At 39.2% G+C, this 21,159-nt stretch overlaps 2 protein-coding genes across 2 annotated transcripts in view; both read left to right on the top strand.

Annotated features, from left to right (window-relative positions):
* Nucleotides 1–4,504, top strand: part of LOC139458106 (uncharacterized) — an 83,453-nt gene extending 78,949 nt beyond the window's left edge. The window contains exons 62-66 of the mRNA XM_071239418.1: nucleotides 327–641; nucleotides 935–1,294; nucleotides 1,555–1,917; nucleotides 2,323–2,640; nucleotides 3,701–4,504. Coding sequence (XP_071095519.1) covers nucleotides 327–641; nucleotides 935–1,294; nucleotides 1,555–1,917; nucleotides 2,323–2,640; nucleotides 3,701–4,071 — 1,727 coding nt within the window. The 3' untranslated portion in view covers nucleotides 4,072–4,504. The remainder of the gene's footprint in view (nucleotides 1–326; nucleotides 642–934; nucleotides 1,295–1,554; nucleotides 1,918–2,322; nucleotides 2,641–3,700) is intronic.
* A 6,225-nt stretch (nucleotides 4,505–10,729) lies between these two features.
* Nucleotides 10,730–21,159, top strand: part of LOC139449193 (E3 ubiquitin-protein ligase arih1-like) — a 32,492-nt gene continuing 22,062 nt past the window's right edge. Inside the window, exons 1-8 of the mRNA XM_071230629.1 lie at nucleotides 10,730–11,234; nucleotides 13,021–13,088; nucleotides 14,458–14,545; nucleotides 14,799–14,873; nucleotides 15,413–15,564; nucleotides 17,885–17,951; nucleotides 18,362–18,468; nucleotides 20,079–20,193. Coding sequence (XP_071086730.1) covers nucleotides 11,031–11,234; nucleotides 13,021–13,088; nucleotides 14,458–14,545; nucleotides 14,799–14,873; nucleotides 15,413–15,564; nucleotides 17,885–17,951; nucleotides 18,362–18,468; nucleotides 20,079–20,193 — 876 coding nt within the window. The 5' untranslated portion in view covers nucleotides 10,730–11,030. The remainder of the gene's footprint in view (nucleotides 11,235–13,020; nucleotides 13,089–14,457; nucleotides 14,546–14,798; nucleotides 14,874–15,412; nucleotides 15,565–17,884; nucleotides 17,952–18,361; nucleotides 18,469–20,078; nucleotides 20,194–21,159) is intronic.

The following is a 21,159-nucleotide window of genomic DNA, read 5'->3' as shown; positions in this document are numbered from 1 at the left end:
TTACCATCTTCTACTCAATTCAATTCTTTATTTCTATACTTGAGGCCAGTGGTCCATATACAAATACAACATAATATAACAGCAATGACAGGTCGTAGATCTGTGATATTGTGCTCAGAAACAGTTGGACCAGTGAAGTTGAAATATATGTTCAAGTGGTTCGAAAAGGATTTCCCAATATAGCTGTCACGTCAGCCAGTCATATTGAAACCCTCATGTATGGCCATTGCTCGGTCAGTTGTTTTACAAATGCAAGGGAATTCGGTAAATGTAGTTGGTAGTGATATCTGCCTACAATAATCATACCACATTTGATGTATTTCCAGTGAGGCTTAACACCGGCCTCAACGCCTCCATGGGCGCTGTAGAGGTGTACTCCAACAACAAATGGAACGCCGTGTGCGACAACGGCTTTGACGGAAACGCCGCTCGAGTCGTCTGTAGGACAATGGGCTTCACCTTTGGCGTAAACATCGGTGGGTCATTGTTCGGTATAACCGAAGGTCCAATCGGCATTGGCCAGGTGGCGTGCAATGGTCGGGAGGCTAACTTCAAACAGTGCTCTACGACAGCATCAACAACCTGCAAAAGTGGAACCTACGCCTCTGTTGTGTGTTCCAACGACCCTATAACTGATAGCGGTAAGACTTAAGACATATTTCCATATCTTTGAGAAAATTGCTTTAATATATTCGAGATAAAAATGTAAACAGTTTTGTGAGAAAAGATGAGTTATGAGATACATGTGTTAACTACTTTCCTTTGTTTTTGTTGAAGTGCAATACAAAAAGACCTTAAGTTTATTGTAACAAAGCATCCAGTCGAGACGAAATCTTGACAAGAATGAACGTAGTTCGATGTTTTGAGGTTAACGAATTAAATACAAACAAACTGGTATTTAATTTTTTGTGCTTCTGCATGTTACAAACACCAGGTTTCCTGCCTCGACTCGTTGCTGACGATCTTGTTGCGGATACCCATGGGTTTCTGGAGGTAAATATCAACGGCATCTGGGGCAGCGTCTGCGCCTCAGGCTTCGACGACCGAGCAGCTAACGTCGCATGTAAACAGCTTAGTTTCAAAGGGGGCGTTGCCTACTCGCCCGCAATATACAACCCCTTCCACAGTACCGGTCAACACATCATCAGCGAGACACGCCCCATCTTGATGACGGATGTGGTCTGCAATGGCAATGAGGACAGTCTGGCAAAGTGTGCATACAAGGCTCGCAGTACCACCAAGTGGTGTGACTATTACGCCCCAAGAGCTGGATTGCTTTGTTACAGGAACGCTGGTAGGTCATTGCTTCTCTTGATCACTGATTATCAGAAAGGTCGTATATGGATGTTCCCTTGTTATTGAACAAACAATAAGAATACATGCATAATGCTTTAAGACAATTCATTATCTTCAGTCGGGGTTCCACTGGACTTTGTAGTCAGTTAACAATCTTTCCGCGGGAAGATGTCGAGTTATCGAACTAACACCATTGTATTTTAGATTAAATGAGACTCGTGTTTAATGTTACTTGATGTTTAACGTCTCCAATTGCAGGTGTACAATATCGCTTGGTTAGCGCGGCGGGAGACAACCCCCTGCAAGGCCGTGTTGAAATGAAGTATGACAACCAATGGGGCACCATCTGTGACGCCTCCGTCTCCTCCAACACCGCCAAGGTTGCCTGCAAGAGCCTCGGCCACGTGGACGGACTCCCAGTGTCCAGTGCCCGCTACATGGTCGCAAATGACAACAGGCCAATATGGTTCCATTACTTTAAATGCTACGGAAATGAGACCACACTGCCTACATGTATGAATGATGGTTTCTATTCAACGTTGTCCATCTACAGGTTGTTTTGGTCGTCTTACTGTAAAAGGATTGGACCAGCATCAGCCAAGTGCTACAATAAGGAGATCAGTAAGTATGATCACAAATGTATGTACGTCACACTTACAACATCAATATGGCAAATTTGGGTTGTCCGTCTTTGACTACAATAGATATGAATGGTAGTTATACTATTACATTTCACCATTCCAGTGACATCAGGGTGACCTAATTATGATCAAACCAAACAAGTGGTAAAATGTAAGAGGAACGACCCACGCTTTGAGGGCACATAACATTTTATCAAACAAGGAACCAGGTCGGAACACCTGAACCTCTTTAGTGGGCTTGTCTATTATTTGATATAGAACAGACAGGGTTTTTTATATAAATTTTAAATTTCCTTAATATTTGTGATATGCTTTTTTCCAACTACAAATAACTTGGACTTATCATATCCAACTTTGAAACGTTATCCATCCGTCTATTCCACAGAGGTAACAAACGTTCGTCTTGTTGACGGCCCAACCAACAACACTGGTAGAGTGGAGGTATACCTTCAGGGACCCGACCAATGGGGCACCGTCTGTGACGACGTATGGGATGACCAAGACGCCACCGTTGTCTGCATGATGTTCGGCTTTGCAAAGGGCAAGGCCATGAAAAAGGCCTTTTACGGTCAGGGTAAGGGACAAGTCTGGATGGACAATATTGGCTGCAAAGGGAATGAAGCTCACATACAGGATTGTTCATTTAACGGATTTGCCATACACAACTGCGCACACAGCGAGGATGCCGGTGTACAATGCTCAGGTGAGGATAATAAATGGATGAATGACTAGGGACCCAACTGGGAAATTTAGAAGAGTGGTTGTTCCATAGCATTATTCTTCTGCTTGGATTTTATGGAACATTAGCCACACGATTGCTGTCATTCCATATTACTTTACCAATACCAGTTTTCATTTGGCAATGAATATACTTTATTCAAACATGGAGTAAACATTATTTTCATACCTTTATAATTTTGTGAAAAACGTCCTTATTATAAATTGTCAAATGCCATGTTAAAAGTGGATACCTAGAGCTTTTTTATCCGTGTTTCCTCCCTCCCCAGGGCTTAACATGACTACATATGTCGTGTTATTTCACCTGTTTCCTCCCTCCCCAGGGCTTAGCATGACTACATATATTGTATTATTTCACCTGTTTACTCCCTCCCCAGGGCTTAACATGACTACATATATTGTGTTATTTCACCTGTTTCCTCCCTCCCCAGGGCTTAACATGACTACACATGTTGTGTTATTTCACCTGTTTCCTCCCTCCCCAGGGCTTAACATGACTACATATGTCGTGTTATTTCACCTGTTTCCTCCCTCCCCAGGGCTTAGCATGACTACATATATTGTATTATTTCACCTGTTTACTCCCTCCCCAGGGCTTAACATGACTACATATATTGTGTTATTTCACCTGTTTCCTCCCTCCCCAGGGCTTAACATGACTACACATGTTGTGTTATTTCACCTGTTTCCTCCCTCCCCAGGGCTTAGCATGACTACATATGTTGTGTTATTTCACCTGTTTCCTCCCTCCCCAGGGCTTAACATGACTACACATGTTGTGTTATTTCACCTGTTTCCTCCCTCCCCAGGGCTTAGCATGACTACATATGTTGTGTTATTTCACCTGTTTACTCCCTCCCCAGGGCTTAGCATGACTACACATGTTGTGTTATTTCACCTGTTTCCTCCCTCCCCAGGGCTTAACATGACTACACATGTTGTGTTATTTCACCTGTTTCCTCCCTCCCCAGGGCTAAGCATGACTAAATATGTTGTGTTATTTCACCTGTTTCCTCCCTCCCCAGGGGTGCTGCCAACAACTACTGCTACCGGTCCCACGGGAGGTCCTGTTACTCAGAAGATCTCCAGTAACGCGCCCCCAGCAGCAGCCATTGCAGTCCCCATCGTGTGTGCACTGCTCATCGCCGCTGCCGTCTGTGGCTTCCTGTACTACAGACGCCGATACAAAAACAAAGACACCTTGACCAAGGGGCTTGTGCCTGACATCCCTGCTACGACCTCGAGGGGTGGATTCGGAGTGTCACTCGGGGGAGCGTCCGCCTTCTTTTCCAAGGATGCTGATGAGGGAGACGTTTCGGGAGTGAGCAACCCCAATTATGACAATGTTACACCAGATGAAGCTAAACCATCCCATGTAGATGCGAGCAATGCATAATTTTGTTCGTAACTCGTACGCGTAAATATGCTCAGAAAGTTCAAAGTTGTTGAAGGAACTGTTTGAACAGTGTAGTGTACACGTTCCACATTTAACTGTATTGATGATTCGCGAAATATGTGTACATCAGGCATCGTTTCTTTGTTAATGATACTTTTGTACAAATTATTTCACTCATATTTTTTCTATTAAGTTTGCTTTCTTTCTAAAGTCTGAATCACTTTGCTATACTATATTTCGATTGTGAGAAGGCATATACGACTTATGAAGTATATTTTTACATAGTAGATTTAAGAAATATATCTGAGATGTTTCTCCACATGTTCATGAAATATTGTATTTATGTATTTTGTGAATTTATATGCAATGTATATTTGAACAATTTCATGAATGATTGTATTTTCATAATTCATTTGTAATACTGTTGTTAATGTTATTTAATAAATTTATGTGATCTCTTTTCTGCATGCTTGTTGGTTACCTTGTGTGGGCTATAACTGATGCCTGTGATTTGGGCTCAAACAGTGTTGCAAATATCTAGATTTAAACAATTGGTGGAAAAGGCGTATGGCTGTATATGATGATTTGCTTCTGAATCACCTCAGGAACAAAAGGTTATTCCATAGTACTGAGTAACTTTCCTTTCTATGGCCAAGTATGTTTTCTATATTTTTTTGTTTGTTGTTTAACGCCGCACTCAGCAATATTCCAGTTATATGACGGCGGTCTGTAAATAATATAGTGATTGACACCATGAGCATCGATCGACGCAATTGGGAAACGATGGCTTGCATCAACCAAGTCAGCGAGCCTGACCACCCGATCCCGTTAGTCTTTCAGAATTCTAAACATTTTCCCCATGTACAACTTTCGTCACAAGGCCACAGAATGCGTTATAGCTAAAACGGCACCTTAGCAAAACGGTGAAAACGAATAACTTATTTCTGTCAATGCCTTAGAATAGGTGTTTTGATTTTCTCAAATTATTTTGGCATAAACATACATACATACATACATACATACATACATACATACATACATACATACATACATACATATATATATATATAAATATAATCAGCTGTAGAAGACATATCTAATATCTGCTTGACATTCGTGTAAAACTTCATGGACCCGTATCCAAATCCTTATTCTCGATTCAAGCACAGTTGTGAATATTTTACCAAAATTTAACAATGAAATACCACGGTAATTATGTGGATCATAAACATCCCCTTTTTTATACAATGGGATAAGCAAACACGCCGACATTCCAACTATGGGGAAAAACACCTGCTATCAAATATGCTAGTGAAAAATATCTCTAAATATGGTACAATTGAATAAGCATTTCTCAATCTCATCGCTGATAATACGTTCTGACAGATTACCCATACTGTTACAATGCGTACATTCATCATCATGATGCGTCATATAATCATTGACAGCTGCATCAGACCCATCACTGCTGTTACAGCGAGTCAGGTTTAGTAAATCTTTAAAACAGATAAACCACTTCTCTGACGAGATTTGCATCTTCACATAAAGCAGCAGTTCTTTTATTTTAAACCAAAACTTCTTACAATCGTCACCTGCAACTGCTGTACGAATTTCGTCAGCGATCGAATTGTTGAAATGTTGGCATTTCTCTTGACACAAAAGACGGAAGTGTCTCTTAGAATGAATATACGTCGTCAAATTATCAGTTGTTCGACACCTACGAAACGTATTTAGACGACAAAATTCGATTCTCATTGGAAGCTCACATGCATGATCAAACCACATAGGCTGCACGCTGTAAACCGTGTCGAATGTTGCGGCTAACTTTAAGATGATTCCCATATGTTGCAAGAGCTCCACTAGCGTCTCAGTGGCAGCATTAACATTGAAATGTACTAACTGTAGAAATTCATTCACAATGTAACTCGATACTTCAGATGTTTCACCTTCATTGAATTGTCTACGTCCTAAATCAGCCCATTTATATTTCAACACATCGTCACATATTACACCGCCGTCGTTTACAACATTGACAGCACTTGAATAATATTTAACTTGTAAAATACAAGATACTGGCAGATGGCCCGAGTCGATGGCTATAACAGACTGAACACAGTTAGCAGTTGCTAGTACATAGTCAACTCGGCTTGGTCAGCTACATGTAATACACGTGACTGAACCAGCTTCATCAACTTTTCTCCTACCATTTACAATGTGTATTTCCCACAAATTGCATACTTCCAATAGAGCTAAACCATACATATTCACCACAAGGTCTTGCGTTGCTCTCTTCTCGTCAAATGCACCAGGTAAATACAAATCTGTCAGTGGAAGGTAATTAAAGTCATGATCATCTTCAATCAAAACATCATCATTCGAATCAACTCTAGCATTGAGATACCCTAATAAAATGATGGGTGTATGACTAACATAGTGTTTTTTAATTACTGTTATTTTAGAGTCCAACTCCTCAATACCAGTGGGGGCGGTCGGGTAGCCTAGAGGTTAAAGCGTTAGCTCGTAACGCCGAAGACCCGGGTTCGATTCCCGACATGTGTACAATGTGTGAAGCCCATTTCTGGTGTCCCCCGCCGTGATATTGCTGGAATATTGCTAAAAGCGGCGTAAAACCATACTCACTCACTCAATACCACCAGTGCCAGGGCCCTCGTATAACGGGGAATTTCAGGGAGAATGTATAGAAACCCAATGATGAAATCATCCTTAACCTTTATTAACACTAATTTGCCATTCTGGGAATCGCCCCGCAAACAAGTATGCAAATGTCTTGCGTATACATACAGCAACAACCCCGGAATATCGACCACACTTCCGTATTCTCCTTGCTCGGGCTACATGGCATGTATAAACAGGAAATAGATTTACCAGCTTACTAGTGTCGACCACTCTGCATAGTTTCAACATAGCCGAAAATATCAAATTGTTCACAAAATATCATGAAGGCGTTGTCTTGCAGATACGAAAGCATACAGGTCTTGGATGTTGGTTTCGGATCAATCAATCCTGTACTCTGGTCGTTGACTTGGGACGCCATCAACAGGGTCGATCGTCAATATTTTGGGTTGGTTGTACCTGCTCCAAAGTCTGCTAATCAAAGACTGTGAAACGTGTAAAAACTGGCCGCTGCACGCTGACTTCTGCCACTTCCAGAAGCCAACAGCCCGTAGACACACACCAATGAATGAATCCTCCAAAACACAACTGTATGATACGCAGAATCAATAAAACCGACAGAAATAATGGTCCACAGAGATTAATCGACCTTCCTTGAAAGTGTCAAAAATCAGGAATGACACGCAATCTCATTAAAATCAGATCACAGTTCAGCGGTAGCGAGAACTGATACTGATTTTAATGAGATTGGAATGACAACCTACGCACGTGTGTGGCGCTACTGCGGATGTGTTTTGGCGGTACGTTTTACAGACAAAAACCTTCTTGAACAGGATGTTGTCGTCGACACAAATCTTTGTTTTGATATGTGATATATTCACATTTATATTTCATGATCCCCTACGTTTTTAAGAGTATGTAAATATATATATTCTGCAAGCCACACCGTTTGATGCGTACGTACAATCTAATATAGCTATCAGAGTGGCAACTATTATTATAAAGTTTCGAGTTGTGTCATTGACGATTGATGTGTGTCAGGCGATAATAGGCCCAGGCTGGTTTCATCATCTTACCGAGGCAAGGGCGGTAACTGACAATAAACATCCAGAGGAAAGTGGACTTTAATAGTCAGTTAACGCCCTTGCCGCCTCGGGAAGATGGTTTCCATTAACTGGCATAGATTAAGACCTGTGATGTTAACTACACGAACTGAGCGAGTACATTGAGGTTATCCCACGGGATATTGGGACAGTAAATTATGCTGTATTAAAAATAAACATTGAATTTTAGCAAACCATAACATGATAAATGTTTTACGTCGTTACTCTCCATCAGTAATACAGTACATACGACCCGTGCTCAAACTTGTTATCAAACGTGAAACAAGGGACTAATCTTACATTCGCCGACAGCATTGCTACGGTTGTTTACAGAACCCACATGGTCCTTATTTGAGCAGCCATATCCACAAGAAACACACACTTTGTTGAAAAATGAAAATTGCAAATGCCATAAAAATATCATTGCGTTTTGTCGGCGCGATAAAAGGTTTTAACATTCCCGTAATATCTGCAAACAATTTGCAAAACACCCATCTTAATAATGCACATTACGTTATAGATGATTTGTAGCAGTGTGTTTATAATGTATCCTCATAGAAACCTCGAGTGTGGGTGGGTGTGCAAAATGGAAGTTTTCTTACATAAATTGAGTAAGGTGAGGTGAAATGGCGTATTGGTCGCTGACATAGCGACGTACATGCTCGGGTGTGTGGTTGCTTGTACTAGTCCGGATACTGCAGCATATACTACTTTTCAGTGCCTATGGTTAGTTTTGTTGTAATTATCGATTACTGTTAGTTTGTATGCTGTATGAAATATATACGTGACATATCTCAGAAATGTGGAGCAATGTCTCTGTTAAGTAATTGGGGTTGAAAATCAACCAAGTTAGTGTCGTGTGCTTAACCCGGGATGCACATACAATCTCCCTCGTTTAATGAAGTAATACGGAAACGCACACCTTTTGCTGTTAATAGAGATTAATTTCATTTTTTCACAACTCATCTTTTTTTATGGACATCCAGTATTTGTGAATCTGAGAGCAAAATATATTATTTTTCTTGTATATATTTTGTCTTGAAGCTCCTCCTTGATCGGCCACCCCACATAATCTCTTCATACCCCGAGTCGATATCTTCCTAAATATAATCGGGAAATAATTAAATATGTCATTTATTCGGGTGGTGCCTCTTGGGGGACAAGCGTGCTTGGCTTGTTCTTTTTGTATGCATGACGTTGAGATGGCATTTGGGAAACAATAGCTTAAGTGTCACCTATGTATTTTCAGAAGCATTACCCATCAATGTATTTATAACGCATTTTTATTATCATCATTTTCTATTACACTCATCATAACGGTAATTGCAAGGGCGTCCTTGACATTGACATATCATTCCTCATTCATTTGATAAGCAGTAATAGGTATTGGGCGTGAGTCGCCGCAGTTCTAATTATGGTGTACTGGTTGTTGGTAATAAAACCATTCATTCCCATTGAAAGAACAATGCCAGGCAAATTGCTAAGTATATCAGCGATTGCTAATTGCTTGTTAATAAAACCCATGAGTGGCCAGACAATTGCACCATCACACGAGGGAGACGATACAACGAGTCTATAGAAGTATGTAGACTCCCTCATCACACCTATAAGGGTGAGGTGAAAATGGGTTTAACGTTGCGTTCAAGATTATTGCACTTCTACCCGCCGACTGTAGATTTTGTTGAAATGGAAAAAAAACCCACATTATTAATAGTTTGCTCCCCAACAAGCTGATAGCATATTGCACCTAAAATATTTTCTAAAGAAGGACCCACTGAAGTTGACATGTATTAAACATGGGAATCAAAATGAAGTTTGTTGTTTTTCCTGAAATTGATAGGATGCATAGATACACGATAGTGTTTCCGTTTGATTCATTAGGTTTGCATTGCTGAAAGCAACAGCTGTGTTGCAGGCTCTCTTTATTTGTTATACCTGTGTGGAGCAGAAAACTAAAAAATAATTCAATTGCTTTTATTTTTCCCCCACCTACCGACAGGTATTTTACATGGATACCCGACTCTGAAACATTATACTAACTCGAGTAGACCAGTCCTTGTTGTATCACATTAATGCCGAGCGTCAGGCAGGGAAACAACAAGTACCATTTAACGTACTTTAGTCGGCAAGGCCGGGGATGGAACCACCGACCTTACGCTTTCCGGGCAGACACTCTATCCACAAGACCACGGAGGCGGTACCCCTATAAGGGAGTGTATGTAAGAGTATATGACCCTCTGAAAAGGAAAGTACAAATGTGACGATACATGAAAGGTAAATATAGCATATAACCCATAAATCTTGTATAGAGAATGTCATCATTCCAGGTTTCTTATCGTCCGCAACGACATCGACACTACCACGGTCATTCAATCTTTTGGTATTGGGGTGGTGGATAAATTAGTGGTTAAGGTGTCCGCTTGTTACGTTAAAGAACCGGATTCCCCGCATGGGTACAATGTGTGAAGCACGTTTCTGGTGTCCCGTTACTTTTCTGGACTACTGCGAGGGGCGTAAAATCACACTCACTCATTCTTTTGGTATTTTTCAGTTCAGAAAAGAGAGAAATGTTTGCTCTAATTTCAAAGCGGACAAGTTTTCAATATAATAAGGGAATTATTGGTTTATCAAATATCTGTGAAAATAATAAATATTTCTCAGTGGTTAAAAATGGATGCGTCGAAAAAGTGGCGATTAAAAAAAAATAGTATGTCAATAACAAAATATAGAAATTTACCTTTTGTTTGATACGTATCACCACCCATCACAAACACTGAATTGTAAACATAAAATTATCATAAATATTTCTCTATTTACATTGTTATTAACATGGTAGATTAGAGTTATTTCCCTTTATCGATCTTCCTTGAAGAGATATGAAAATGTAGTTTCCTACTACCCACAATGCAAAGAGATATGGTTTCTCCGAAGGTGATGTCATCTCCGTAGAAAGTAATTGTTGTCAATGAGTGGTATTTGGCACACTACACAGTATATATATTGGTTCCTCTTATGTTTGCAATACATGTTGTTGTTATCGAAGGTAATAGAGGTGCGTTGCTAGCCTACAAGAACGAGCATCACACCTGTTGGAAATCTCCGAAGATGACGTCACAGACGTGAATACACACATCTCAAGACGGATCATAGAAGGGGACAAATATCATCAACAAACCATAGTAAATATCGAGTAATTACCATCGTTAAACCATCCATTTTGTGATGGATAGCGATGAAGATTTCTTCCAGGATGACCCGGAATCCGAGAGTTCAGAATATGATGATCTGCCCATGGAAATGGAGAACGCAGAGTCATCCGCTCAGGAAAAACAAGAAGAAGAGGATTTCCAATATGAAGTTCTGACTGCTGATCAAATTGTGCAGTATATGGTCGATTGTATAAAGGAAGTGAACTCAGTAGTTCAGGTACTGACAAAACCAATGCATGTTGATGATTTGACAAGTTTAGGAATTTACGCCAAATTCACTCCTGTCAGCAGGATCATAATCTAAAAATAGATTGTTCCTGTGACTGTAAACCATTGTGCATTTCACAGAATTTTAATCATTTGCATTACTACATGATTCCACATTTCACCTTATGTCCAGTATGAGTTATTAGGAAGTATAACAATGTTTACAGAAATATCATGCATTCACCATGTTCACATGGATCTGAAGTTTATACTTTTATTATGATCTGGAGACATAATTTAGGGATTATATGTTGGATATCACATACCATACTGATGTGCTAGCTGTCAGTTTATATCTATGTAGGTTGTAAATGGGTTTTTTTTAAATTTCCCATGAAGCTTGTCAAGAGGGGCTTATTCAACTGGTAAATTTGACAGAAGTGTTCCAGTATTCATTCTGTTTATGATGTTTCTTTCTTGTACTTGAAAGTAACTTGTTTGATAAGCCTTCTTAACGTGATAAGTTGTTTTGGTATTTGTAGAACCCTATTCATCATCAACATCATCAATTTCTTGATCTGATTAGGAATAACATGTATGTTGCAAGTTGAAAAATATAATTGGGAGTCATGATAGTAGCAACTATGTAAAAGATTCTTTACTAATATGTTGGATAAAGACTCTTCTTCATGTCTTCAGAGTTTCTATTCCTGATTGCTGATAATTGGTCATGAATTGGAATGATTGTCAGATTTCATCATATTAGCAGGAGCTATGATTTCTTAAATAACAGTTAAAGTTGAGGGTACATTTTCGATCATTACTGTTATGTATTGTGCATGTTGTAGGGTATTACACCTTATCTTGCAAAGGACTAATAATTGTGTCAAGACAGCAATATATATATATCAGCTGTGTAAATATTGAAGGGGGATTACCACATTCCATTTAATGTTTGATGATTTATGCATTGTCAGCAATGGTCAAGTTAAGTTAACTAAAATCAAATTATATATTATAGATCAATTCGTAATAATTCAGATAACTGGTTCAATTATTTCCATTTGCTCTTGTCTGCAAATCAAAATGTAACTTTTCTTATAAAAAACAACTGTCATGTTAAACAATAGGGCTGATTCACCAGTACCTATGATATCATCAATACATAGTTACACACAATACTTGAATTGGCAGTTTGTGAGATTGTGATACACTATAAAAAGAATAGGAACTACCGTATTCAACGTAATAAGCACCCAGGGCGTTCCCAAAATTAGAAATAGGGGTCTCTTATTAGAATAAAATTTTGGTGAAAAATAAACAAGAGTTGAAAGATTGTAAATTTCAAGGTTTATGCTGACAGCTGAGATCATGAAGGTACCAAACAATATTCAGCTCTATTAAACAAACTGTATTCAGAGGTATCTTGCATTATACCATAACTACTCCATTGCTGCTCAGGTCCCTATGGCTTATTCTGCTGCCTAGGTAATACCTGGAAGCAGAATAAGCCATGTGGACCTGATTGCTGTCTCACTGATTCTCCTTGATTGTGATTCTTGGTCAGTCAGCACTATGGTTGTGGAAACTGTCACTAGTCCTATAAGGTAGTCTAGTGATGTTACAATGCATCTGCTTCATGTATCACTGCATGTTGATGGTTTGATGCCATCACATGACTGAAATGATATTCACAGACGTAAGAAACATTTTAATAATTAATTCACGGTTTACAATTACATTGTAACTGATTTTGACCATGCTGTGTCATCTTGGTTGTCTATATTTGTTTTCAGATACCAGCAACAATCACAAGAATTTTGTTAAACCACTTCAGATGGGACAAGGAGAAATTGATGGAAAGGTAAAAAATTGAATTATGACATTATGTCACTAGTATCATTCTGCAGTTACTAATACTTGCTTGAAAATATCAATAGCCATGGGCATGGTAGTCAGTGAAGTTGACTATGTCCAGCTTGTTCAGATTGTCTTCTGTCAATATTGATTTGTAACTTAGTGTTGATCATGACAAGCCACAGCATGAATAACATGTTTCCTGGTAAGCACGGTAAGCATTATACGTGGGAAGGGTGTATGGGTGCTGTCCTTCCGGTCAAACACCTTGGTTCGTGCCACCTTGGTTCGTGCCACCTTGGTTATGATGGCAAGAAAAAACACGAAAAAAAACCCTGCAATTTTGTTCTGAAATGTTTCAGAGTACTGGTATATAGTAAGACATGATCACCAAGTTTAAGAAAATGAGAACTATTGGATTGTAATAATTTGTATGAATCAATGTTGCAGTCTGTTGTATCCAGCAGCTGGAGCTTGAATTTGGCATCATTTTCACAATTTATCAGTTAATTTTAGGTTTTTTTTATGGACTAATGTAAACTGATCTTACAAGAACAGAAGAAATCTCACTAGACTCAGTCTTTAGACTAGTGGCAAACTGGAGTTGTGGTCTTTGTTTTTTTTGTCAGTCTGGGCTTCCTTGTCAAGTCTTTAGGTCTTTGTGGTTGTAACATGCTGAACATATTGCACTAGCATTACATAGCTATCATTCCTTTCATTTTCCTATCGACCATGTTATCTAGTTAAGATTACAAAGTGAACTCGATTGATTGATTCAACATGATTGAATATGTGACAATATATTGTCTAAGATAGGGACATGCGTCCATTATTGGAACAAAATGTACATGACATTCTCCTTGGGTGTGTTGTCTACATGTTCAAGGATGTTTATGATGTTTATTGAACAAAGATAAAAAGGCCCCAAAGTAAGTTTATCATGTTGATGAGTAGATTATTTCAACTTTTATATATCCCATGTTGATATGTTACTATGTTTACTGCAACATTGATGTAAAGTGTCAAATTGTATTGTGATTTTCTTGTAACCAACTAGCATGATTAGCTTGGTGCAATGTACTTTATGTTCTTTGCGATTTATCGCATAGCCATCTTATATTCGACAATACATTGTCTAAGATAGGACATGCGTTCATTACTGGAACAAAATGTACATAACATTCCCGCTTGGGTGTGGGATCTATATGTTTAAGTATATTTAGTATCAATTATCATAAATTTGTCTCGATACAGACAGTATGGACATTAAACATTTATTGTAACATTTATGTTGGGATATGCAATGACATCCCTAGGACATAGTGTATGTTTTAGACATCTTTTAATATTTCTTTTCCTGTTTTGTTTGATTTCAGATACTATGATGGAGATCAAGAAGGTTTGTTTTCAGAAGCTCATGTCGTCAACCCTCACAAGAGAGAATCCCGTAGCAAAGACTCAAAGGTGATCTTTTACAAAGCTGAGTCAATTACTGGCTGCCCAGCAGCTTCTTGTAACATGTGCAATGTGTTAAGATCTGATACTCTCTCTGGACACGTCCAACTTAAACATGACATACATTGTATTGAACAATCTAACTGCCGCACTTGTTGCAAAGTACAGTACTGAATACCAAAAACACATAAAAACATTTTCGTGAATCTTTGAATGCCAATGTGAAAGTCAGCATTTGTGATTTTTGTTGCCTTGATTTTAGAGGACAACACGGTCGGCTGCAGCTGCTGTGGAAGATGAATGTTGTGAAATCTGTTGTGTGGATCAGAAGCCAGGTGTAAGTACCTGCACGAACATCCCAGAATGTTCTGTCTTTTACCCACCACCCCATGTGGTATTAGTCTCAACAACTAATGAACTCTTTCCCTTACATTACCTGTCTGTGCCAAAACAGTTTTGTTGACTAACATGAACTTGTCTTACATATACTTCTCAAGAAAAGTTAAGGACCACCCGCTTCTTTCATATAGTTATAGTTAATCTATCGAAGTAGGATCTTATTAGAATTAACAGAAATGGATTTCTTGAAAGGCATTGGAGTTCAGCTCTTGATCTATGCGACTAGTCTGGTGAAACTGACATCCGCTTTTGTGAGCCAAGTACAATTTGTGAGGGACTTGTAATATTTCCTTCTGGACAACTGCTTGTACCATGTTTACTGTTAGATAAAAGGCAACACTGTTGCATATCATTTTTTCGAAGAAGTGAAACTAAACATTTATTTCTAACCTTGTAAGAATATATGCATTGCTCTTGAGTTCAGCTTTGAGTGAAATTATTTGTTAATAAATGTTATTGACATAATGTTGAAAACAGGAGGAGATGACGGGGCTGGAGTGTGGCCATCGGTTCTGTACAACATGCTGGGCAGACTACCTCACTGCCAAGATCATGGATGAGGGCATGGGACAGACCATCACATGTGCTGCCTACGGTTGTGATATTCTCGTAGATGATGCTACTGTAATGTAAGATTTTTGAACTTATCCCTTCTCACACAATGCGTTTCTTCATTCTGTTTTGATCCTTCTGTTGAAACATGCTTGAACATAGTTTCCAGCTTCTAAAAACAATTCACCCGAACACATCCCAACGTCATTGTAATCCTAATCATGCTAATAGCTACCTGCACAATACAATCAAATGATTACCCCTGCCACATCATTCTCTTTCTCATCACCACCCTGTGTAGACATGTGATGAGTTGTAGAGAATACCAATACTTTGCGTAAGCTACCTCCGCATTCATTGCACATTTTACGACACTAATTTGATGTAAGGATGGGTACTATCCATGATCAAAGGCGGCCATGTGGCGTAAAGCTATCACGTCCGACTCAAGATAAGAAGGTTGCATGTTCAAATGACGTCGGGCTCAATTTAAGTCCGTTGTGTGGTGTATTAACAAAATTGGCTCCACCAAGTCAATATCCCTCTTGTTACTTCTGGTGTGAGGGACATCCTGAGGATCTTCATTGTCACAAGAACCCAGAAGACCATGAAGACATCTCCTTTGCCCAATTAGAGCTCTCCACATCTACCTTGAAGACACCACTTCGGCACACACCCAAGAGACTCTTCATCCTACTTTCCACGGCGGCCACCACAGAAGTCCCTCATACCACGTCTCCTTTTGGCTTTGCTCGTCTATCCTTCGGGCCTTCACTCCTGTGACATCCACTCCACATGAGACTAGAGCTGTCACCTCTATCATGGCCTTACACAGCAATTGGACCCTGTCTGCTGTCATGGAGGGCAGAGCAGTTTTTGGAAGTCTTATGCTGTCTTCACTTCTCACTGTCTTGACATCTCCTTCACCAACGTACAGGGCCTATACCAGTTCGGTCCCTTGGTCCTGGTGCAATAGCTGATGACTGCTCACCAGCGCAGATAGACACCTGAGTACCCATTGGAGGGTGAGACATCTTGTCTGTAGAAGCTCTGGTCTTTAACATCAAAGTGCTGCAATGCCTGGCTGTTTCGTTGGTGTCCTGAACCCTAAGCTACCCACATCTGCTTTGTGCATGTGACATATCAGTATTGGCGCGAAGATGTTCTTATGGATATTGTCGATCATCCCTCATAATGTGCCAATCCCTCAGGTGTGATTGATAGCTTTGACAAAGTTTTGAAAGAGATGCCAGGCTGGCTCATCCTATTGACCTAAGGAGGTAGTGGTGTGGTCTGTCTCAAAGAATCGATTGACTGATGACCCTGCTGGATCGATTATGAATCGTACGCTTAATAGATCACTATTTACAGCTACGCGTCTGCTCACCAGTTTTTGTCTTTATAACACTAGGCAGTGTTATAATGTGTTTTATTTGTGTCACTGTTTAGCATCAGCTTCCCCATGCAAGTCCCATGGTTGTGGTCTATTCTGGCTAGGGTCTCTGTGCCCTACTGTCCAACCGTGGGATAAATACATAATGTGAGATAAGGTACGTTTGTAAAATAAGCTTTCGATTGTATATTTATATACTTAACCTGTCTCACACACTATATGCCATACCAATTATCCACACATCACAGCTCCTATAGCCTGTTACCTCTAAGGTGCAGTGGGATAGCCTAGTGGTAAAAGTGTTCACTCATCATGACAAAGACCTGGGTTTGCTTCCCCACATTGGTACAATGTGTGAAGTCCATTTCTGGTGTTCCCTGTCATGACATTGCTGGAATATTGCTAAAAGAGGTGTAAAACAATACTCATTCACTCACTGTTATCTCTAGGAAAGAGGATGATGTGGCAGTGGGTAGTCATGTGATCGTATAGTGTATGTCTCTTTGCATGGGAATACAGTGTGTGACTCATTTGTTTGGGTGGTGACCATGGTGATGTTGGGATGTGTTTGGATGAATTGTGTTTTTAGCTGGAAACCTTTGTTCAAGCATGTTTTCATTTAAGAATCGAAAGAAAAAGGGAGAAATGCATAGTGTGAGATACATATGTGAATATCCAAATTAATGTAAAGCTTACAATACTCAATTTGATTGTGTTAAAGCAGTGGTTATTTCTCACATAACATCTCACATGATCCTGTGGACATAGCAAGATTTGATTAAAATCACAGTGATATGTATCCATTGTTATGTTCTCTTCCACTTGTTTAGGTCTATGTTGAGTTCTCTTGATGTTGATCTGTTGTTACTGTATGATTATATGTTGAAGTACTTTTCCTGATATATGAACGGGGGGTGAGCTACAGAACCACATGGCTTGTGTTTGATGAAATCAGAAAGAAGTCATGGCTAGCTGAGTCTAAATATGTCTTGATTTGATTGCAGGTCACTCATTAGCGATGCCAAAGTCAAGTTAAAATATCAACTCATTATAACAAATAGTTTTGTAGAGGTAAGACTTTTTTTGGTTATGACTGTTGTGTGGTAAACATGTGAATGTTGGAGATATTGTTTATGTTGTGTATGTAGACAACTTGGAATTATTAGGAGATTATGGATGGAACATCTACATGATTCATACCACTGTGATGTTCAATGGTAAGAAAGAGTTAATTACAGACTGATTACTACACAATAACATGATTCATGTAAGTGGAAATCATTACAGAATGTTATTGCAGGTACACAATATTTATTTGTGTTATGATCACATATTTATCATGTACTTTATATGGGTATGCATGTTTTACTGCCAACTGTTACCATCTTTACTGACAACCCTCCATTACTGGCAGTGACAATTGGTGAGTACCTATTAAGTGTTGCCAATTCTGGTGATTATTTGTCGTGTTTGTGTTGTAGTGTAATAGGTTACTACGGTGGTGCCCAGCACCGGATTGTGGACACGTGGTCAAAGTGGGCTACTTCGACAACAAGCCAGTCACCTGTATCTGCAGTCACACATTCTGGTTTGTTCATTTTATCACTCCTGTTGCAGCATTTTATATCCTTTTTACTTACTTCAATTATTTTCTCAAACAAGATTAAGTGCAAAATATTTTATCCAGCATATAATGCAGGGGGATATAGTTGACGCCCTGTCCGTCCGTAATCATTTCGTTTCCAGAACGTAACTCGAAAACCGTTAAATATTTTTCAACAAAAATTGGTTGATATATCGAACAGGTCCTGAAGTGATGCCTTTTGCTATTTATGGATTTTTGACATTTATATTTTCTTCAACTTCCATGGAAACAATTTGGACTTAATCTCTAAAATGTGGGTGGATTTCGTTTCTGGAGCTCAAATCAAAAACCCTCAATATCTTTCAACAAAATTTGTCAGATATATCAAACAGATTCTGAAATAGTGCCTTTTGCTATTTGCAGACTTTTAGCATTTTATTTCTCAATTTTAATGGAAATAAATTGGCCTCAAAAGGGACGGCTAGGTGTCATTTCTGTGGAAGACTTTTCATTCAAACCTGCTACACGTATAAACCAAGAGTTGCTATTTAGGTATTTTTTAACATTTGATTTTTCCCTGTTTCCATAACAACGGAGGTAGGTGTCGTTTCCGGAGCAGAACTAAAAACCTATTCAACATTTTTCATCCAAACTTGGTACATGTATTAATCAAGGACTGAAGTGGTGCCTTTTGCTATTGAGGAATTATTAGATTTCCTGTGCCCATGGGACTTTGACTCTGTTCGTAGTGGTGTGTTTGTCCGACCACATCTCTTAAACTAATAGGTATTCTTTCATGATTCTTTGCACACTCAAAGACAAGTTTGTTAAATGGTGCCTTTTTCTACTTAGGGGTGTTTAGAATTTAGAATTTTTCTGTTTCCTTGGCAACAAGTTTGACTTTGGCTCTGTTCATAATGGTGTGTTTGTTCAGACCAGATCTCTAAACCTAAGAGGTACTCTTTCTTGGAATTGTGCACACACAAAGACCAGGTTGTCAACTGGTGCCTTTTGCTTTTCAGGGATTTTAAGAATTTTTTTCTGTTTCAATGTTAAGAAGTTTGATTTTGACACTGTCCATAGTGGTGTGGACACCTGACATGGAAACACAAAGTTCCGAATCCTAATTCCATGGTATTGTTTTTATAACTACTCTTGTATACAGACAAACAGATTAGAAATAGAAATAGATATAGAAATTCTCTCATTAAGTTGAACTGGACACCCTGCCAGGCATACTAATAAATTCTGTTTATACCCATCACTCAGTCAGTATGTGTGTAGATGGTAGTGGGGCTCAAAATATATATATATGACTTTGTTTCACCATACTCTTAATTTCCCTCAATTTGTATATATATCATTATATGAACTGTTGACTACATATCCAGGTGAGCCACAGTGCCGTACACTATTTGTTTTGTCTTGTGCCTCTTTGCACATAAAACATGTCCACCCCGACGAATCTATTTACTCTGCCATCTCTGTTAAACCATTGACCATTTCATTGTGTAGTGTTGATTTTTTCATTTTATACTGATGTAATGTAATTTAGATGTTTCAATGAACTACTGTATTATTTTATTTCATTAATTATTTTGGCTTTTTTCCAGTTTTGCATGTGGAGAGAACTGGCATGATCCAGTGAAGTGCAAATGGCTCAGAAAGTGGATCAAGAAATGTGATGATGATAGTGAAACCTCCAACTGGATAGCCGCAAATACAAAGGTGGGGTGTTCTGACTGAACTTGTCATGGTTGTACAATTGTATGTGCCTTGTAATAACACACTGGCATAGTAATCATTATCAAGAACTACAGCTCTTGTTTTCACTCACACACATAGACCAGATTTAACTATTTTCAGGACTCTTGATTATGCATAATTTTAATTTTTTTAATTACCTTATCCTGACTCAAACTTATTGCTTATCTCATGTCATTTCTTAAAGATAGTGGAAACTTCCTGAACTGTGTCCTTATCGAACACAAAAAAAGCTCACTCAAACACCCCCCTGAGAAGTGCAGTTTCTGTGCTCCATTAGAAGAAGATTTTTGCACAGTACCTCTTCGTTGTGCAGAGGAAGGACTTTGACCAAAGAGACGAGAATCGTCACAATCCATGGACATAAACCTCCAACAACCGTCACAGACCCAGACATGCACGCAGCACAGTGGTTAAAGGGTTCGCTTGTCATGCCGAAGACCCGGGTTCGATTCCCCACATGATTACAATGTGTGAAGCCTATTTCTGGTGTCCCCCCACCATGATATCCCTGGAATATTGCTGAAAGATGCGTAAAACCATACTCACTCACTTAACTCCAGGGTTTTACTCACAAATCTTCTTGGTCCCCAAAAAGAACTCAAAAGACGTTTTTGGTCTAATCTACAATATGAAGGAGCAACCAATGGTGAAATACCTTCAATGGTGGACAACCAAGTCAAACGACTGTGGAGGAACCTTTTTGAACAAGCCGGATTACAACCAACACCAATTAATGGACGTCTCACTACAAGGATGGGGTGCATACCCCAACTCAGAAGTAACCTCAGGAATATGGTCAGCAGAAGAAAAGTTTCATCATCAACATCAACCACCTAGAGTTCGAGGCAGTAATCCAAGCATTAACCCATTGGGTGCCACATTTGAGATAATAATTTCTGATGATAAGAATGGACAACTCAACTTTGG

The sequence above is a fragment of the Haliotis cracherodii genome, unplaced genomic scaffold (genome assembly GCF_022045235.1).
Source record: "Haliotis cracherodii isolate W230 unplaced genomic scaffold, xgHalCrac1.p SCAF_1, whole genome shotgun sequence".
Taxonomy (NCBI): domain Eukaryota; kingdom Metazoa; phylum Mollusca; class Gastropoda; order Lepetellida; family Haliotidae; genus Haliotis; species Haliotis cracherodii.
The sequence above is the reverse complement of the archived record's forward strand: the minus strand, read 5'-3'. Positions and strand labels throughout refer to the sequence as shown.